The following is an 18,478-nucleotide window of genomic DNA, read 5'->3' as shown; positions in this document are numbered from 1 at the left end:
TTCAGTGCAAACTAGAATTCAATTTCTTATATGGGGGGCATAAGGGACCTGGATAATTGGCGCTGGCCAAAAAAGGTTGAGAAACACTGTCATAGAACAAAGTCTATGGAAAACACAGAGTATGGGAGAAAATTGGTTCAAAACTAAGTCTCAAAAATTTGTGGTGACATATTTAGTGTTTACCTTTCAGCATTTGTAGATTATAAATATAATCTACATTAAATTAAAGCCTATCACCCCCAAAAAAGGGTGGCAGGGTGGTAAACTTGTGTCCCTGTCTTTTTCTATTTTGTTTAGTCTTGTGACACCAACTGAGCTTCATTACCAGCAGAATGGCTAACAATGATAAAGGTTCAGCACCAAGTCTCTCTGCACGCCAGCTCCAGTCCCACCTCAAGATGGAGCCAAAGACTTTGGGGGTAAAAAGGCATTTGAAATTTGAAAGTTTAAGATTGTATTATGTATATTGTTTTTACACTTTGATAGCAAGGTATTTTTATTGAGTAATAAAATAGGGGGATTACACTTCTCATTTTGTTTTATAAATCTGTGATGATTACTTCCTGTATCCTCCTGTATCCTTTCCAGGCAATCCAAATAGTTATTGGAGCTTTGATCCTATGTCTTAGTGCCTCTGTGCTTCAACTCCATGAAGTACACTTCACTGGGGATGTAGCCCTGTTCCTCATTGTTGTCATGCAGGTAAGACAATTGGAATTTTTAGTTAGCATATTTTTAACTGTGGCAAATTTTACTATATTTTATTGTGCGTTACTTATCTAAGACAAGATATCACTGTGATCTTTACTTTTATTTTCTGTTGGAACAGCAGACTAACCAGATTTTTCTTGAAATGCATCAGGTGACATTGTCTGGCTCAGTATTGGTCCATAGTGGCAGAAAACCAACAATGTTTTGGGTAAGTCTAAATAAAATCTAAACAGTCCTGACCGTCACGTGTAATGAGACACATTGGCTGGTGAGGCACTGACTTAATCATAATCATATTTACAAATGGTGATTGCTTTTCCATTTTTTCTTTCATGAGCTAGAACAATTAACATGCCAACTGACTCCTGAGTATTATGTTTTCTTTGAGTAATGCACAGTCCAGCTATGGAGTAAATTTACTTGGGCATCTATTGTTGAACTAGAAATATTTCCTAAAATTATGTTATTTGATGTCAACCAGAATAACACTGCACATGAATGCTTCTATTTTTATTTCCAGGTAAAATGTGTCCTGGTGCTCCATCTGGTCAGTGCTGCATTTGCTACTGCTGCCCTGGGTCTTATGTCCAAACATCTCCCCTACCGCCAGGATTCTTACCACTGTGAACACTGCCGAAGACTAGAGCAACATGCTGTGGTATTGTGTTTAAAATATACAAAAATTATTTCCTTTTATATTTACATTTTATTAACAGAAAAAACTCTGAATAAATAAACACAGATGTTTCTAGCAATAATGACGCAGAAATCTACCAAATTTCCTGCATGAGGGAGCCAAGATTTGTCTTCTACGATGATGATTTATACTTAAAGTCTTGCCTGGTGCGAGACTGAAACAATGTTTGCGGGACAGAAAGATACCTTTTGTCTGATTAATATAGTCCCTAATAGGATTTAATCAAACTATTAAATATGTACAGTTCAATTGCCCACGCATGAGAAAGGGCCTTACTGATGCCAAAGGCCATACAGAGACTTATTTGTTATGGAATAGCAGAAGTATTTTGATTCTTGAATTTATCTGAAGAGAGAAAACAACTTAAGAAGTGTTAAAATGTTGTGGAAGTTAATTAGTTGAAAAAAGTTTTTCTGTATTTTCTTATTTGAGGTAGCTGTTAGCACCACTGAATCACAGCATAAAGATTCTGGGTTAGATCTCTATGATTTCTTTTTATGTTGTCCCCATGAATACATAGGATTTCTCCATGTACTCTCAATTTTTTACACATTAAAAAACCTTCATATTTATTTGGTGACATGGGAGAAAAAAAAAGGATGTGGCAACGACTCATTCAATTCATGGGAACAAAATTAAATGAAAAGTGAGTCAGTGACTAGCAGTTCATTGACTAGCAGTTGTCAGCTGCTTTGCAAACATGGACAAGTCACTCATTTTGTTTTATTAATCTGAGAATGAAATGTCATCTTGTTCAGTCATTTACAGTTAGGCAAGTGGTAAGTGGTAGCAAGAGACACTTAATTCAAGTGCTCAAAAAGCACTTGAATTCTGAGAACAGAATGGGTCTATGACCCATTCTGTTCTCAGAGTTCTGTCAGAATAATTATTTTTATGTGTTATTTCTTTCCTGGAGAGTTCTAAATTTATTTACAAAGCATTTGAGAACAACATGGTTCTCCAAAGTACTGTGTAATAAGTTACCTGTTCTGTTCATCGTTACACTGTTATAGATTGTAACCTTCGTTGTTCCTGTTCACAGCAGCAGGTCTGTTTATCTCAACCTTTTCTGACCAGAGCCTATTCTCTCCTCTCTGGTCTTGTGCTGTTTTTTGTTATATGCGAGCAGATGCTTCATGGTGGTGGTCTGGATGGACCCAGTGAGGCATAGACTACATCCTGCTCCGCCATTAACCCACTAGCGATAGCCTTAAAGGGCGAAGCCTATACAAAATAGAACGTTGGTTACATATTGTAATCCCAGATTCTATGAGTATAGGTGCAGCCTTTTAGGCTGTGGGCCAGTATTTTACCGTTCTTTCGAAAGAACTGTAATCTACCGTTTTTCTGAAAGAATGATTAATAAAAAATACTGGTAGCTACAGACGCCAAGGTTTTTTTTAACCGTTCTTTCAGAAAAACGGTTAAAAAAAAAGCAGACGTCTGTACATACCAGTATTTTACCTTTTCAATCCTGTAATTACCTTTTAAAGTGGTTTACTGTAAGTAAATTCTGTAATGACGTCAACACACCGCAGATGTAGTACTGCCAACAGGGTTTATTAGAAATAAGAGCGAGCAGCTATTCCTTAGGCTGCAGCTCGCGCCTCTAACAAACCGTTAGACTCAACTGAATAGCTTCACTGCTAACACACATTGAACTCTCCGCTCTTCCGGTGTTCTGTCAGATCATCATCGGTCCAAGTCCTCCCGCTCTCCTGATCCCCCGCCCACATGATAGGTCCATCACATGTGATTGGAAGTCAGCAGTCAGACAGGGGAAGCCTGTCTGACTACGTCAATCCGCGTTTCCCCATCAGATATGGTTCCCCTTGTCTGAGGAATTACGGACACAGCTCAAGCATGTTTCGGCAAAGTTGTCACACTTTCTTCACGTTTTTGCGGGAAACTAATAGTAATAATATTAATAATTATAATAAATATATATGTTATACATATTATAATTATAATAAATAATATATATTTTATATATATTATAATTATAATACATAATATATGTTATATATATATAACAATTATAATACATATGTTATATATATTATAGTTATAATATATATTATAGTTATATATATATATATATATATATATATATATATATATATATATATATATATATATATATATATATATATGTTGTATATATTATTATTATAATTATAATATGTTGTATATATTATAATTATATGTTGTATATATTATAATAGATAGATAGATAGATAGATAGATAGATAGATAGATAGATAGATAGATAGATAGATAGATAGATAGATAGATAGATAGATAGATAGATAGCATAGTGCTATATGAATTAAAAACAGGGCAATGCAATTTAATGCTCAATATTACCCATCAGATACCGTTTCCCCTGTTTTAAAGTGGGGGAACGCTATCTGATGGCCATAAATGTCATCTTGGCATTTACACTACGAACCCACATGCAGAACACACTCCGGACGCGAAAGATCAGTTAAAGTGATTTATTAACAAAAGATTTCCAGGTAGGCTCTCAAACATCGAAGGGACGGCGACAGACGGGTAAGCCAGGACTTCTGGGAACAACAACAGATCGGGAGGTGAGTTCAGGGACCGTGGGGATTTTCCAGAGCTTAAAAGTTGTATGCTTACTCGGAGAGGGGAAAAAATAACGGCGTGGCCAGGTGTGGGGGCGCTGGAGGTGGAGGTTGTGCTGCGGTGGAGGGCGGACAGGTAATAGGATCCTGACGTCGTCACGGAGAGCGATCGGACTGCCTGCTTGGATTCCCAGACACCACTTCTTGTTTCACGGAGGAAAAGGTGAGTGGTGGCCGCCTTGGGCACCAACGGGTAACGTGCCCACAGCGTCGCAAGGGGAAACTACAGCCAGACTTGAAGTTGCAGGAACAGCTGAAAAAAATCCAAACAACAGAGGGCGTTAGATCAGAATCAACAGGAAGCTTGACTAGATCGCAGGAGAGGGCTCTGGGTTACCATTACTGGCTAACACTCAAGCGTTGGTATGCTGGCAGTCACCGTCTCTTAAAGTCCCGCTGACGAGTGGATTGGGAACCGGTGTGACGATGACGTCAGCCCTTCAGTCCTCCTATCCTTGCCTCCACGGTGCCATCTGGTGGTGATGGCAAGCCATAGGAACAGAAAAAAAAGGCAAAACAAAAACCCCCAACTCCTGACAGTACCCCCCCCTAACGGTCGCCACCTGGCGGCCGAGACGACCTGGCAGGCAAAGAAGAGCGATAATCAGTGATCAAATCCAAATCCAAAATGAACGAACCAGGGACCCAGCGGCGCTCCTCCGGGCCATAGCCCTCCCAATCAACAAGGTACTGCCACCCCCGACCTCGTCGACGGGAGTCCACAATCCTGCGAACAGTGTAAACGGGGTGCCCGTCAATGATACGGGCGGGAGGAGGGGGTTCAGGTGGAGGGCACAAGGTGCTGGTCTGGACAGGCTTGACTTGAGACACATGAAAAGTGGGATGGATCCGTAACGAGTCTGGGAGACGGAGACGGACAGCTGACGGACTGATTATGGATTCCACCTCAAAAGGTCCAATGAACCTAGGGGACAGCTTCTTTGACATTGATTTTAACTGAATGTTCCGAGTGGATAGCCAAACCTTCTGACCAGGAGAGTACACTGGAGCCGGAATCCTTCTCCGATCAGCGAAACGCTTGTTCTGAGTCGAAGTTCTATTGAGTGCGTTGATGGTTGATTTCCAGACGTTCTTGCAGCGCCGGATGTGGTGTTGGACAGAAGTAACGGAGATCAGATCCTCCTCAGCGGCAAGAAGTGGGGGCTGGTATCCTAGGGAAACCTCAAAAGGAGATAAACCGGTAGCGGCAGAAACATGACTATTGTGTGCATACTGAACCCATGGCAGGAAAGTACTCCAGTCAGATGGATTGGTGGATGAGAAACAGCGGAGGACCGACTCCAGTTCTTGATTCATTCTTTCCACTTGACCATTGGTCTGAGGATGATAACCGGAAGTTAGAACTACTTTGGCCTTGAGAGCAGCACAAAAATGTCTCCAAACTTGGGAAACAAACTGTGGACCCCGATCCGAAAGTATCTCAACTGGGATGCCATGTAAACAGAAGACATGTTTAATCATCAACTGAGCGGTCTGAAAAGCACTGGGGAGCTTGCGAAGGGGAACTAAATGACAAGCCTTGGAAAAACGGTCTATGATGGTGAGTATGGTCGTCATCCCTTTAGAGGGAGGTAACCCAGTGACAAAATCAATGGCAATGTGAGACCACGGACGCTTGGGAACAGGTAGTGGTTGAAGGAGTCCGGATGGCGGCTGATGAGAGGACTTGTTCTGGGAGCAAACAACACAGGCTCGCACATATTCCTTAACATCCTTATGGATGGATGGCCACCAAAACCTGCGGTTTATTAGAGAAATGGTGCGACTCGTACCTGGATGCCCTGAAAACTTAGAGGCGTGGATCCAATGTAGAAATCTGGCTCGGACAGCTGAGGGGACATAAAGTTTATTAGCTGGGCAATCAACAGGTGTAGATTCAGATGACTGAGCTTGCTTTATGAGGTCCTCAATCTCCCAGGTGACAACACCCACGGTGCAGCTGGGGGGCAAGATGGTCGCAGGAGTCTTGTCTGAGTCATCAGCAGCATATTGCCGGGACAGAGCATCTGGTTTCAGGTTGCGTGAGCCTGGGCGGTAGGAAATGGACAGGTTAAACCTTGAAAAGAACAGAGACCAACGGGACTGACGTGGATTGAGGCGTTTTGCGGTTTGAAGGTAGGAGAGGTTCTTATGGTCAGTCCAAACCAGCACTGGATGTTCGGCACCCTCCAACCAATGCCGCCACTCCTCCAGGGCCAACTTGATGGCCAGAAGTTCCCGGTCGCCCACATCATAATTCCGTTCAGCGGGGGATAACCTACGGGAAAAGAAGGCACAAGGATGTGTCTTATTATCAGTGCTTGATACTTGGGACAAAACGGCTCCCACTCCTGTATCGGACGCATCAACCTCCACAATAAATTGTCTGGACGGGTCGGGCTGAATCAGGACAGGGGCAGCGGAAAAAAGAGACTTGAGTTTCTTAAACGCTGCTTCAGCTGTGGGTGTCCACAGGAATGGAGACTTAGTGGAGGTTAGGGCGGTTAAAGGAAGAGCAGTTTGACTGTAGTTGCGAATGAATCTTCGGTAGAAATTTGCAAAACCTAAAAATCTTTGGAGCTGTTTACGTGTTTCAGGGGTCGGCCATTCCACAACTGCTTTAATTTTGTCCTCCGTAGGGCGAACCTGTCCGCCCTCAAGTATGAAGCCCAAGAAGGACACGGATGATTTGTGGAATTCGCATTTCTCTGCTTTCACATAGAGTTTATTCTCAAGTAGTCGTTGCAGAACCAGGCGGACATGGTGTTTATGTTCAGTTAAGTTCTTGGAGAAAATGAGTATATCATCCAGATATACAAACACGAATATGTTCAAAAAATCTCTTAAAACATCATTTACCAAAGCCTGAAAGCAAGCTGGAGCATTGGACAGGCCGAAAGGCATAACTAAATATTCAAAGTGTCCCAGAGGTGTCTTAAAGGCCGTTTTCCATTCATCACCCCTTCGAATGCGAAGCAAATGGTAAGCATTTCTTAAGTCCAGCTTGGAAAAAACCGTGGCACCATGGACAGGCTCAAAAGCAGACGACAACAGAGGTAAAGGATATTTATTTTTCACTGTGATTTGGTTTAGCCCACGGTAATCTATGCAAGGTCTCAGTGTTCCATCTTTCTTGCCAACAAAAAAAAACCCAGCCCCCAGAGGAGAAGAAGAGGGTCGAATTATACCTGCTGCCGAAGAATCCTTAATATACTTCTCCATAGTCTCCCGCTCGGGCCGTGAGATGTTATACAGTCGACTTGAGGGTAACGGGGCCCCTGGGAGGAGATCTATGGAGCAATCATAAGGTCTGTGTGGAGGAAGAGAAAGAGCTTTAGCCTTACTAAAAACAGGAGCCAAATCGTGGTAGTCAACAGGGATGGACGATAAATCCAAAGGATCCACTTCTTGTTGTTCTGCCGGTGGCGGACCTGGGGGAACAGCAGACCGGAGGCAGGTGGAGTGACAGTTAGTGGACCATGATACAATGTTCTTATCTGACCAGTTTATGTGAGGGTTATGTAGTTCCAGCCAATCAAAACCTAGGATGACAGATGACGTGGCTGTGGGAAAAACAAAAAAAGAAATCAATTCGTTGTGGTTACCTGAACTAACCAGGAGAAGTGGTTTGGTTTTGTGAGTTATGGGTGGAAGTGATTTTCCATCTAGAGCAGAAACTCTAAGAGGAACTGGTAGCTCGACAGTCTCAATTGACATCTGTTTAACCAATTCAGAGTCGATTAAGGTTCGTTCACAACCAGAATCAATCAGGGCTGCCAAAGGAATGGTCTGGTTATTGTAACTAAGGTTTGAAATTATCGAAAAGCGAGGAGAAGCTTGAACATGTCTGTCCACCAGATCTCCCCCCTCTACTGGCGGACTGGGGGGTTTAACCGCACCGGACAGCTCGCAATGAAATGTCCGGACGCGCCACAGTATAGACAAAGGCGAGACCTCATCCGGTTTTGCCTCTCTTCGGGGGATAACCGTGTATGTCCAAGTTGCATTGGTTCTGGTTCAGGCAAGTTGAGTGAGGAAAGGGTTGGGGTCACAGGAGCAGAGGTCTGTACGTTTCTGGTAGATGAAGTTCTGCGGCTCCTCTCCCTGTTACGGGATCTGATCCGGTTATCTAACCGAATAGTTAATTTTATCAGATCTTCTAAGGAATCTGGCTCATCGAGAGTTGCCAACTCATCCTTTATAGAGTCACAGAGCGTGAAAATAAGCGCTCTTTAAAGCTGCCGGGTTCCAAGCTGAGGCTGCAGCCATTATTCTGAAGTCAATTGCAAAGTCTGCTACAGATCTTTGTCCCTGTTTTAATGACCATAACTCTCGGGAGTTGGCGGTCTTATCTGGGTCACAAGTGAAAACCTGTTTGAAGTCCGCCAGGAACTCTGTGAATGTACAGGCAAAATTTGTGGGGTCAGGAAACTTCGCCTCAGCCCAGCTAAGAGCTCTACCTGACAGGTGAGCAATTATAAATGCAATCTTGGCCCCATCGTTAAGAAAGCTCTGAGGAGAATGATTGAAAATCAGTGAACACTGCATTATGAAGCCCTTACATTTGTTAGAGTCACCATCAAACCTTTCTGGCGAGGGTGGGCGGATCTCCGAATACATGGCGCGGCTGACTGGAGCTGGATCGGGAGTGGGGTCCGGAGCAGCGACTGGAGGCTGTTGGGATGAAGTCTGCAGAAAATTAGCTATTTCCTCAAGCCGACGGTTCGTTTCAGCTTGACTGGCACTAAAATCACGAAGGACCTTTTCATGAGACTGAATCGCTGATTGTTGTTCAGCTAAAGCCCTTCTGATTGTGTCTGCTGGGTTCGGTTGTTGGCTTGAGTGTTCTGTCATCTTGGCATTCACACTACGAACCCACATGCAGAACACACTCCGGACGCAAAAGATCAGTTAAAGTGATTTATTAACAAAAGATTTCCAGGTAGGCTCTCAAACATCGAAGGGACGGCGACAGACGGGTAAGCCAGGACTTCTGGGAACAACAACAGATCGGGAGGTGAGTTCAGGGACCGTGGGGATTTTCCAGAGCTTAAAAGTTGTATGCTTACTCGGATAGGGGAAAAAACAACGGCGTGGCCAGGTGTGGGGGCGCTGGAGGTGGAGGTTGTGCTGCGGTGGAGGGCGGACAGGTAATAGGATCCTGACGTCGTCACGGAGAGCGATCAGACTGCCTGCTTGGATTCCCAGACACCACTTCTTGTTTCACGGAGGAAAAGGTGAGTGGTGGCCGCCTTGGGCACCAACGGGTAACGTGCCCACAGCGTCGCAAGGGGAAACTCGGGACTACAGCCAGACTTGAAGTTGCAGGAACAGCTGAAAAAAATCCAAACAACAGAGGGCATTAGATCAGAATCAACAGGAAGCTTGACTAGATCGCAGGAGAGGGCTCTGGGTTACCATTACTGGCTAACACTCAAGCGTTGGTATGCTGGCAGTCACCGTCTCTTAAAGTCCCGCTGACGAGTGGATTGGGAACCGGTGTGACGGTGACGTCAGCCCTTCAGTCCTCCTATCCTTGCCTCCACGGTTCCATCTGGTGGTGATGGCAAGCCATAGGAACAGAAAAAAAAGGCAAAACAAAAAACCCCAACTCCTGACAATAAATCTCCCATCAGATACTGTTTCCCCTGTTTTAAAGTGGGGGAACACTATCTGATGGCCATCTTTCACCCATCAGATATCGTTTCCCCTGTTTTAAAGTGGGGGAACGCTATTTGATGGCCATCTTTCACCCATCAGATACCGTTTCCCCTGTTTTAAAGTTGGGGAACGCTATCTGATGGCCATAAATCTCCCATCACATACCGTTTCCCCTATGTGATGGCCATCTTTCACCCATTACATATCGTTTCCCCCACTTTAAAACAGGGGAAACGGTATCTGATGGGAGATTTATGGCCATCAGATAGGGGGAACGGTATCTGATGGGTGAAAGATGGCCATCAGATAGCGTTCCCCCACTTTAAAACAGGGGAAACGGTATCTGATGGGAGATTTATGGCCATCAGATACCGTTTCCCCACTGTAAAACAAGGGGAACGCTATCTGATGGGTGAAATATGTCCATCAGATACCGTTTCCCCACTGTAAAACAAGGGGAACGCTATCTGATGGGTGAAATATGTCCATCAGATAGTGTTCCCCCACTGTAAAAAAAGGGGGATCGTTATCTAATGGGTGGTTTTAAAATGGGGAACGTTATCTGATGGTTGAAACATGGCCATCAGATAGTGTTCCCCACTGTAAAACAAGGGGAACGTTATCTGATGGGTAATATTGAGCATCAAAATGCATTGCCCTGTTTATATATATATATATATATATATATATATATATATATATATATATATATGCTCAACATATATTTAAATTTAAAATAATCATAATATATACGTTTTGTATTATTATTATTACTCTTCTTCTTCTTATATTATTATTATTATTATTAGTTTCCCGCAAAACGTGAAGAAAGTGTGACAACTTTGCCGAAACATGTTGTTTGAGCTTTCACGGTGTCCGTAGTTCCTCTGACAAGCGCGCCGAACAAGCGCGTGCTTTCTCAGTGCTCGTCACGAGCACGCGCGTATTTTGCCGCCTGGGCGGGGCGAAGCGGCAAGAAGACGAAGGGGGAACCGTATCTGATGGGGAAACGCGGATTGACGTAACACCTGCTTTACGTCTATGGCAAGCCATTTAACATAAATTCGATTTCATCTCACTATCCGTAATTACATTCCAGATGTCTAAAAATGCATTTTGACTAGACAAAACTACATTTTGACCATCCGGAATGGTAATTTAAGATATCTGTATTTACATTCTGACTAGTAAGAATAATAATTCAAGATATCTTCAATTACATTTTGACTAGTCAAAATTTGGATTACAAATAGCTGTCTGGTTGAACGACTAATACTACTACTAATAATAATAACAATAATAATAATAATAATAATATGTTTACGGCTGAACCCCGTAAACGTAATATGGGGTTCAGCCCCGCTATGAAGGCTAACTGAGATTCCGTAAATCTAAAAAATTAATTATTCTCTAACATTGGCTTAGATTATCTGACACAAGAGCCTACATTAGAAATGTGACAATGTAACATATATTATAAAAATTATATTACTTGTTATAACATTCATCAACAAAGTTTACACAGGTGGTAAAGACTGTTATTTATATGTAATTCTTTCACTCTGTCAAACGGAAGATACCTTCCAAATATTCCGTTTCTGCTTTGAAGCTTTCATAAAGACACAATATGAGGAAGAAGAGGGAAATATCTTTAAAGAAAGACGGATTCACTGCACGGCACAGATTAATCTCGCATCGGATTTTGGACTCAATCTCAGCTGCTGAATCACTCTGAAGCTAGAACTCGTCGGCTGGAAAACAGCCGACAGATAATATATATTAGGCTGTACATATATTATTCAGTATTAATCATTATTTATCTGCGTCATTATTAATCATTATTTATTTGTGTTTTATATAAATATGTATTGATATTACAAAATAATTTATTAAATAAATTTTGAACGGCTGTGTGCTTTGTAAAATGCTAATCATACATCAATATCAGAATATTCTATTCCTATTCTATCGTTTTCCCACTAAACATATTAAATATGCTGAACAATGTATCAATAAAATAAAAAAATACAATTGTTTATAAATGTAGCTTTCATAGAAGTTTGAATATGGTTTCCAGTAATAAAAAGCGTGTTATAATCGAATAAATACGCTCATATGTTATTATGCCTGTCAAACATATAACGCTGAGTGGAGCGGTCGACCCTTCCAAGATGGCCGCCCTAAATCTCGTCAACGACAATAGGCGAGAGTGGTCCATGAGGCGTCTATTCTTATATGTCTATGAGTAAAACCCCCAGGAATAAGGTCAATACAGACAGCCAGTGCTACAACCAATTAAATTCAGGCACTTGTGTGGTGCGTTCAGAACCTACAGGGTATACTACCCCACAAAGAAATTAAGTTCACAAATGGACTCAAGATTTTTCAGTTTTGATAAAAAGGAAAATCAACGTTGTTAATTCTTCAAGTAGCTCGATGTCTCATATCTATGCTTTTACCTTGAAGTGCTTCCTTTTATTTTTAAGGTTTGTTCCATTTATTTTCTTCTTGACTTCATCAGCTGGTCTGTTTTCTGTTTACTGTTGATACTGATGTCGCAGTCATTGATGATGCGAGTAGTGGTATTAGTCATGTGACATGAATAGGTGGATGCTAATTATCACTGCTGACAGAGTTGTTTAGCTGCTAGTATATTTCTATAGTTTTGTTAATATCTGTTTTACTCTTAATGTGGTTGATTTTTACTAAAACTATCTAGCATTTAACTATTAGTTTTGAGCTTTGACCAATTATAGCTAGACTAATTCCAGGTTTTTGTATCATATAAATTTAAACAGCCCTTATCACAGAGGGAATTAATGCTGATGTTTTTTACTTACTTGTGAATTGTTAGAATTACATTTTTGCAATAGTAATTTGAAACCTTTATTATTTCTGTATTTTCAGAAACTGCTTCAATTTATTTGCACCTATTTAAACACCTTATGACCAGCGTGTTTTCTGACCGAAGCCCTGTAGTGGTCAATTAAGAAAATCCAACAACAGAGGTCGAAATCCTCAACAGACGTGCTTTAACTTCTGTATGACACAGGTTTGCTCTAATCTCAGTTACCAAGTTTGTGAAAAAAATTTATTGCCTGTAATAATGCAGACTTTTTGATATCTTCAGGGAGTAATGGTAAATATTTCTGTAACAGGGATTATGGCAGTAAAGCTAAAAAGGCAACTAAATGATGGAAATGTTGACATATATTGACCTCTGTCAAAGGTTTAAATGCTTAGCATTTACAACATGATTGTTGTAAGAAGTATATGTTGAACACAAAAACTGGTTTGTGGTTGTTTATTGCATTATGCATTACATATCTTTTATTTAAATAGCTACTTCCACATTTTTTAATAATCAGTGTAAAATGTAAAAATATTTTGTATGTGACCAATAATTACAACTGTTCAAACATTCTACTATGTTTTGTGTTGATTATTACATAATGTGTTTTTAATGACATTTTATTACATTTTTGAAACCAGAATTTGTTACAGAATGGGACGTTACAGGGTAGGCTAAGTTACGTTAAGTGTCTCTTGCTAAAAACTACACTCTAAGAAATAATCTTGTAAATTTACAGTAACATACTGGCAGCTATAGACGCCAGACGTTTACTGTAAATCCACAGTTGCTGTACCGTAATTAATCTTGACGGTAGATTACCGTTCTTCCATAGAACGGTAAAATACTGGCGTCTGTAGCTGCCAGTACTTTACCGTTTTTTCGAAATAACGGTAAAATACTGGCGTCTGTAGCTGCCAGTACTTTACCGTTTTTTCGAAAGAACGGTAAAATACTGGCGTCTGTAGCTGCCAGTACTTTACCGTTTTTTAAAAGAACGGTAAAATACTGGCGTCTGTAGCTGCCAGTAGTTTACCATTCTTTCGAAAGAACGGTAATCTACAGTTTTTCTGAAAGAACGATAAAAAAAATACTGGTAGCTACAGACGCCAGGTTTTTTTTTTTTTACCGTTCTTACAGAAAAACGGTTAAAAAAAAAAAAAAAAAAGCTGGCGTCTGTAGATACCAGTATTTTACTGGACATTTACCTTTTCAATCCTGTAATTACCTTTTAAAGTGGTGTACTGTAAGTAAATACTGTAATGACGCCAACACACCGCAGACGTAGTACCGCCAACAGGGTTTATTAGAAATAAGAGCGAGCAGCTGCACCTCTAACAAACCGTTACACTCAACTGAATAGCTTCACTGCTAAAAACACACTGAACTCTCCGCTCTTCCGGTGTTCTGTCAGCATTGGTCCTCCCGCTCCCCTGATCCCTCGCCCAAATGACAGGTCCATCACATGTGAGTGGGAGTCAGCAGTCAGACAGGGGAACCCCATAACACTCTACACATAACAGTGATCACAATGCAACTTATAACAAATACATACAACCATATGGAGCCCAGCAGAAGTAAAATACAGAATCGTTAAAATACTACGGTGGCCGACAGGTGCAAACGCACAGCAAACGAGAAAAACAAATACAACAAAGAAAAGACGCAAACAAAAAATACATGTAAAAAATATATAAAAATAAGTGTTCCAGACCACTAGAGCTTTGTGTCCGACTTCAGGGTCTGCATCCTTTCAAGCTTATGGGCTTGAGAAACGACCCGGTCAACGAAAGTTGGGTCCTGCGAAGGCAGCGCATTGCAGAGAGAAGCTGTAGCCTTCAGCTAGCTGCCTAGCCTCCACCTCGGGTTATGTTGCTTAGCAGCCGTGACACAACATGATTTAAACAATGTTTGTAGGTGAGAATGTAGATGTACAAATCTCACATTTCTGCTCGGTTCATCAGTGCATCACCTAATTGCAATATCTGTCCGACGTTTTCGGAGACGTCTGCTCCCGCTGTATTAACACCCAGCTCCCCTCGCCTGCTGCCAGCTGGTCCAGGTTTAGTATACCACGGGAGAACAACTGACTAATTTGGGCTTTCCCAAATGACAGTTAAACACATAGTCAGGTAACATCTAGTTGTAATATTTTGGTTCACTCAAATATTTAATATATTCCTGAGCAAATCGGTTTGACTGATTAAAGTTAAGTCTAAAAACATATTAGTACAGTACAGTCTTAGTTTTATACAGTGGCCCTGAGGTGCAAAACACTACAACATTAATGAAGCACAATTACAAAATCACTACAACATTAACAAAAACACAACGACATTAAGAAAAACACAACAGCATTAACAAAAACACAACGACATTAACAAAAACACAAACGACATTAACAAAAACACAACGACATTAACGAAAACACAACATTAACAAAAACACAACGACATTAACAAAAACACAAACGACATTAACAAAAACACAACGACATTAACGAAAACACAACATTAACAAAAACACAATGGCATTAACAAAAACACAACGACATTAACAAAAACACAACAGCATTAACAAAAACACAACAACATTAACGAAAACACGACATTAAGAAAACACAACGACATTAAGAAAACACAATAGCATTAACAAAAACACAACAACATTAATGAAAACACAACGACATTAAGAAAACACAACGACATTAACCAAAACACAACGACATTAAGAAAACGGAAAAGGTAGGTCCCAGTGGAGACCTAAGAAATCGCTGATTGGACTACAGCTCGTTAGAAAACGGAAAAGGTAGGTCCCAGTGGAGACGTAAGGAATCGCTGATTGGACTAGAGCTCGTTTTACTTCTGAACCGGAAATTTTTCTGGAGACCCTTTTCACAGTGATGTCAGACAATGGGCGCCGTAACTCGAAGAGGTGTATCTTTACTTCTGGTGTGATTTTGCCTCGGGAAACCTGACTGAAAAATTCACGGATACTCATTAGCTTAAAGATATACTAAAAGGTAAGGTTAATTACAACAGCATTTACGTGTTAGCCGTTATTACTCATTGTCAATCCACCATTCTCTAACTGTATATATAATAAACAGCCTCCGATCGGAGAATAAACCAGCTAGCAGCAGCTTTAGCCACAGTTGGGAACATATATTACACCGCTGTCAGTGCTGTAACGTTTAGAGGTTCACTTTCTGTATTAACTTTAATAAAACAGTATTGAAGTGTTAGCCGTTATCATTGTCAATTTACCATTCTCCAACTGTATTTAAAGAAACCAGCCTCCGATCGGAGAATAAACCAGCTAGCAGCTGCTTTAGCCACAGTTAGGAAACATATACACGCCTGCCTGTCAGTGCTGTGTTAAGTTTCACTAAAATCACTGACATCTTCCAACAGTTGTTTAGAAAAGCATTTTAAATATTGACTTAAGTGCTATCTGCCAAATAATTTACATATTCTGATGTGATTCATAATTTCTCATATTGTTTTGTTCATCTTTCTCAACAGTAGCCTACATAGCCTACCATATCTGGGATGGTCTTGTTCCTCTGTCCATGGCAGGTTCAGTCAATCAGCTGTGGGACATCTGCTGCCTAACGTCAAACTATCATGAGCCTCTTGATTTAAAAGGAGACAAACCAATACAGAGCCTCCCTGCTCCTGCAAGTCACACTTCTTGGATGAACACTCAATACTGCAGCTGTTAGAAATGAAATCTTTGTGTATCTATCCTTTAATTAATATCTATATGTATCTATTAATAAATTGATGTTGTGTAGAGTTCTGTAAAAACTATTGTAAATAGCTTCTCTTGAGTAATCTACATATGTGCAACTTTTACATTTAAATTGCTCTTTTTTTGTAAATCTTACACATCTGGCAACGAAGTATGTGGAGGAGAGGAAATGAGAAAGGAGAGGAGCTTATTAAAGCTGCCATTGTGGAACAAAGACATAAGGTTTGTGACCGTTTCTTGCAAACATTAAACACTGTACATGGATTCATATATATAAATAGATATATAGATGTAGCAGCCTCTCGGATTGAACAGCCAGACGCAGGGAGTTTCAAACGGGTGCAATTTAATCTCAACCTTTCTTTCCATTGACACCGTGAAAACTGTAGCACAAAACAAAAGAATACAGAACGGTTGGACATACTCAGCTCTTGTATAAAATCAAAATATCAATATTCAGTTATACACAAAAAATACGTTATGTCCTTTAACTCATTAATATACAGTTTCGTTTATAAACCACGACATTCTACTGTTTCTTAAATAAACCTATAACATTTCTTATTACAAATCACAATTACATATATTTATACCTCATTCTGCTTTCCGAGGGCGCTATTTTAAAGATTTTCTCCGGGTTTCTTTATAATCTAATGTTGTTTCGTCTCGCAGGGTGTTGCTAGGTAACCACAGAATAAACAAAGAAGAAATCTACCGTTCTTTAAATGAAAGCATAAATTAACCACTAGGAGTCACTGTTGGACCAATGAACAAGGAGAATTTTCCAATTAAGCAGTTATTTACACTCCCACCAAATCCTGTTACAATGAATGAACAAAGTAATACATAAAGAGTAAATGAATTGAACAGGATTTTTGACTCTACTAAATAATGTAGACTAAATATGGTTGCATAAAATTACCATGAAGTAAATAAACTGTACAAAAGTTGTTCATCCTTTCTCATCAATTTTCCAAAAGAAGAACTAAATTCTGAATTGGCCTCTCAATAATTGAAAGTTTAGAAGAAGAATTTGACTTTCGTTCACCGACTTGAACTTTGGCTCGACGGACCAATCCATCACTGCCTTGAACAGTGTCAACCACTCGTCCTAGTTGCCACTGATTTCTCGGAAGGTTATCGTCTTTGATAATGACAATGTCATCCTTCTTGAGATTGCGTTGAGCTGAGTGCCATTTCTGTCTCATGGAAATGTTCATCAAATATTCCTTTTTCCAGCGACTCCAGAATTGTTCAACGAGATACTGCACTCTCCTCCACCTCTTTGTGGCATATATGTCCTCTTTGACAAACACTCCAGCGGGAGGGAGAGCAACCTTAGATTTCATCATAATGAGATGGTTTGGTGTTATAGGCTCCAATGCTTGAGGATCATTGATTCTATCCACTGTTAATGGGCGGCTATTGACAATAGCCATGGCTTCATATAACAATGTCCTGAGGGATGCGTCATCAAGTCGGCCTGAACACTGTGCGAAGGTAGCATTCAATACATTTCTGATGGTTCTGATTTGCCTTTCCCATACACCACCTGCATGACTGGCAGAGGGGGAATTGAAAACAAATTCACACTGTTTGTCCACCAAGAAAACTTCCAGTAACTTGGTGTCACATTGTTTCAGTGCTTGTGTGAACTCGTTCCTGGCACCAACAAAATTAGTGCCTTGATCACAGTGCAGTTGTCGTACAGCTCCTCTAATACTAATAAAGCATCTCAGTGCATTTATGAATGAGTCAGATGACAAATCTTCGAGCATTTCAATATGGACAGCTCTAGAGTAGAGACATGTGAAAATTAGGCCATATCTTTTGTACTCTTTGCGGGTTTTCTTTACAATGAAAGGCCCAAAACAGTCCATGCCACTATATGTGAAGGGTGCAGAGGATTCAACACGTTCTTTAGGAAGGTCAGCCATTCTCTGCTTTTCCGTTGGTCGCCTAAGTTTTCTGCAAAACACACAATCTCGTATCAGCTTGGCTACCAACTTGCTCCCACCAATGATCCAGAATCCATTGATCCTGAGCTCCATTTGTGTCTGGCCTCGACCTTGATGGTATGTCTTAGCATGGTAGTGTGACACAATCAGCTTAGTAATATGACTGTTGTTGGGTAGTATTACTGGGTGTTTGACT

At 40.7% G+C, this 18,478-nt stretch overlaps 1 protein-coding gene and 1 long non-coding RNA gene across 2 annotated transcripts in view; one reads left to right on the top strand and one right to left on the bottom strand.

Annotated features, from left to right (window-relative positions):
- The first annotated feature begins 234 nt into the window (after positions 1-234).
- The window catches only part of LOC148156339 (uncharacterized), a 56,614-nt gene continuing 38,370 nt past the window's right edge, over positions 235-18,478 (top strand). The window contains exons 1-4 of the mRNA XM_088010028.1: positions 235-419; positions 589-702; positions 863-919; positions 1,232-1,369. Of these exons, the coding sequence (XP_087866154.1) occupies positions 333-419; positions 589-702; positions 863-919; positions 1,232-1,369 (396 nt within the window). The 5' untranslated portion in view covers positions 235-332. The remainder of the gene's footprint in view (positions 420-588; positions 703-862; positions 920-1,231; positions 1,370-18,478) is intronic.
- On the bottom strand, positions 8,967-9,860 carry LOC106913023 (uncharacterized). Its single transcript, XR_001417095.2, has 2 exons — positions 9,129-9,860; positions 8,967-9,052 (listed from the first exon to the last, which is right to left on the bottom strand). It is a non-coding gene; the product is annotated as an uncharacterized LOC106913023 (long non-coding RNA).

This window comes from Poecilia mexicana, unplaced genomic scaffold (genome assembly GCF_051168715.1).
Source record: "Poecilia mexicana isolate PSO_F unplaced genomic scaffold, ASM5116871v1 scaffold_11, whole genome shotgun sequence".
Classification (NCBI taxonomy): Eukaryota; Metazoa; Chordata; class Actinopteri; order Cyprinodontiformes; family Poeciliidae; genus Poecilia; species Poecilia mexicana.
This window is presented reverse-complemented; position numbering and strand designations above follow the sequence as displayed.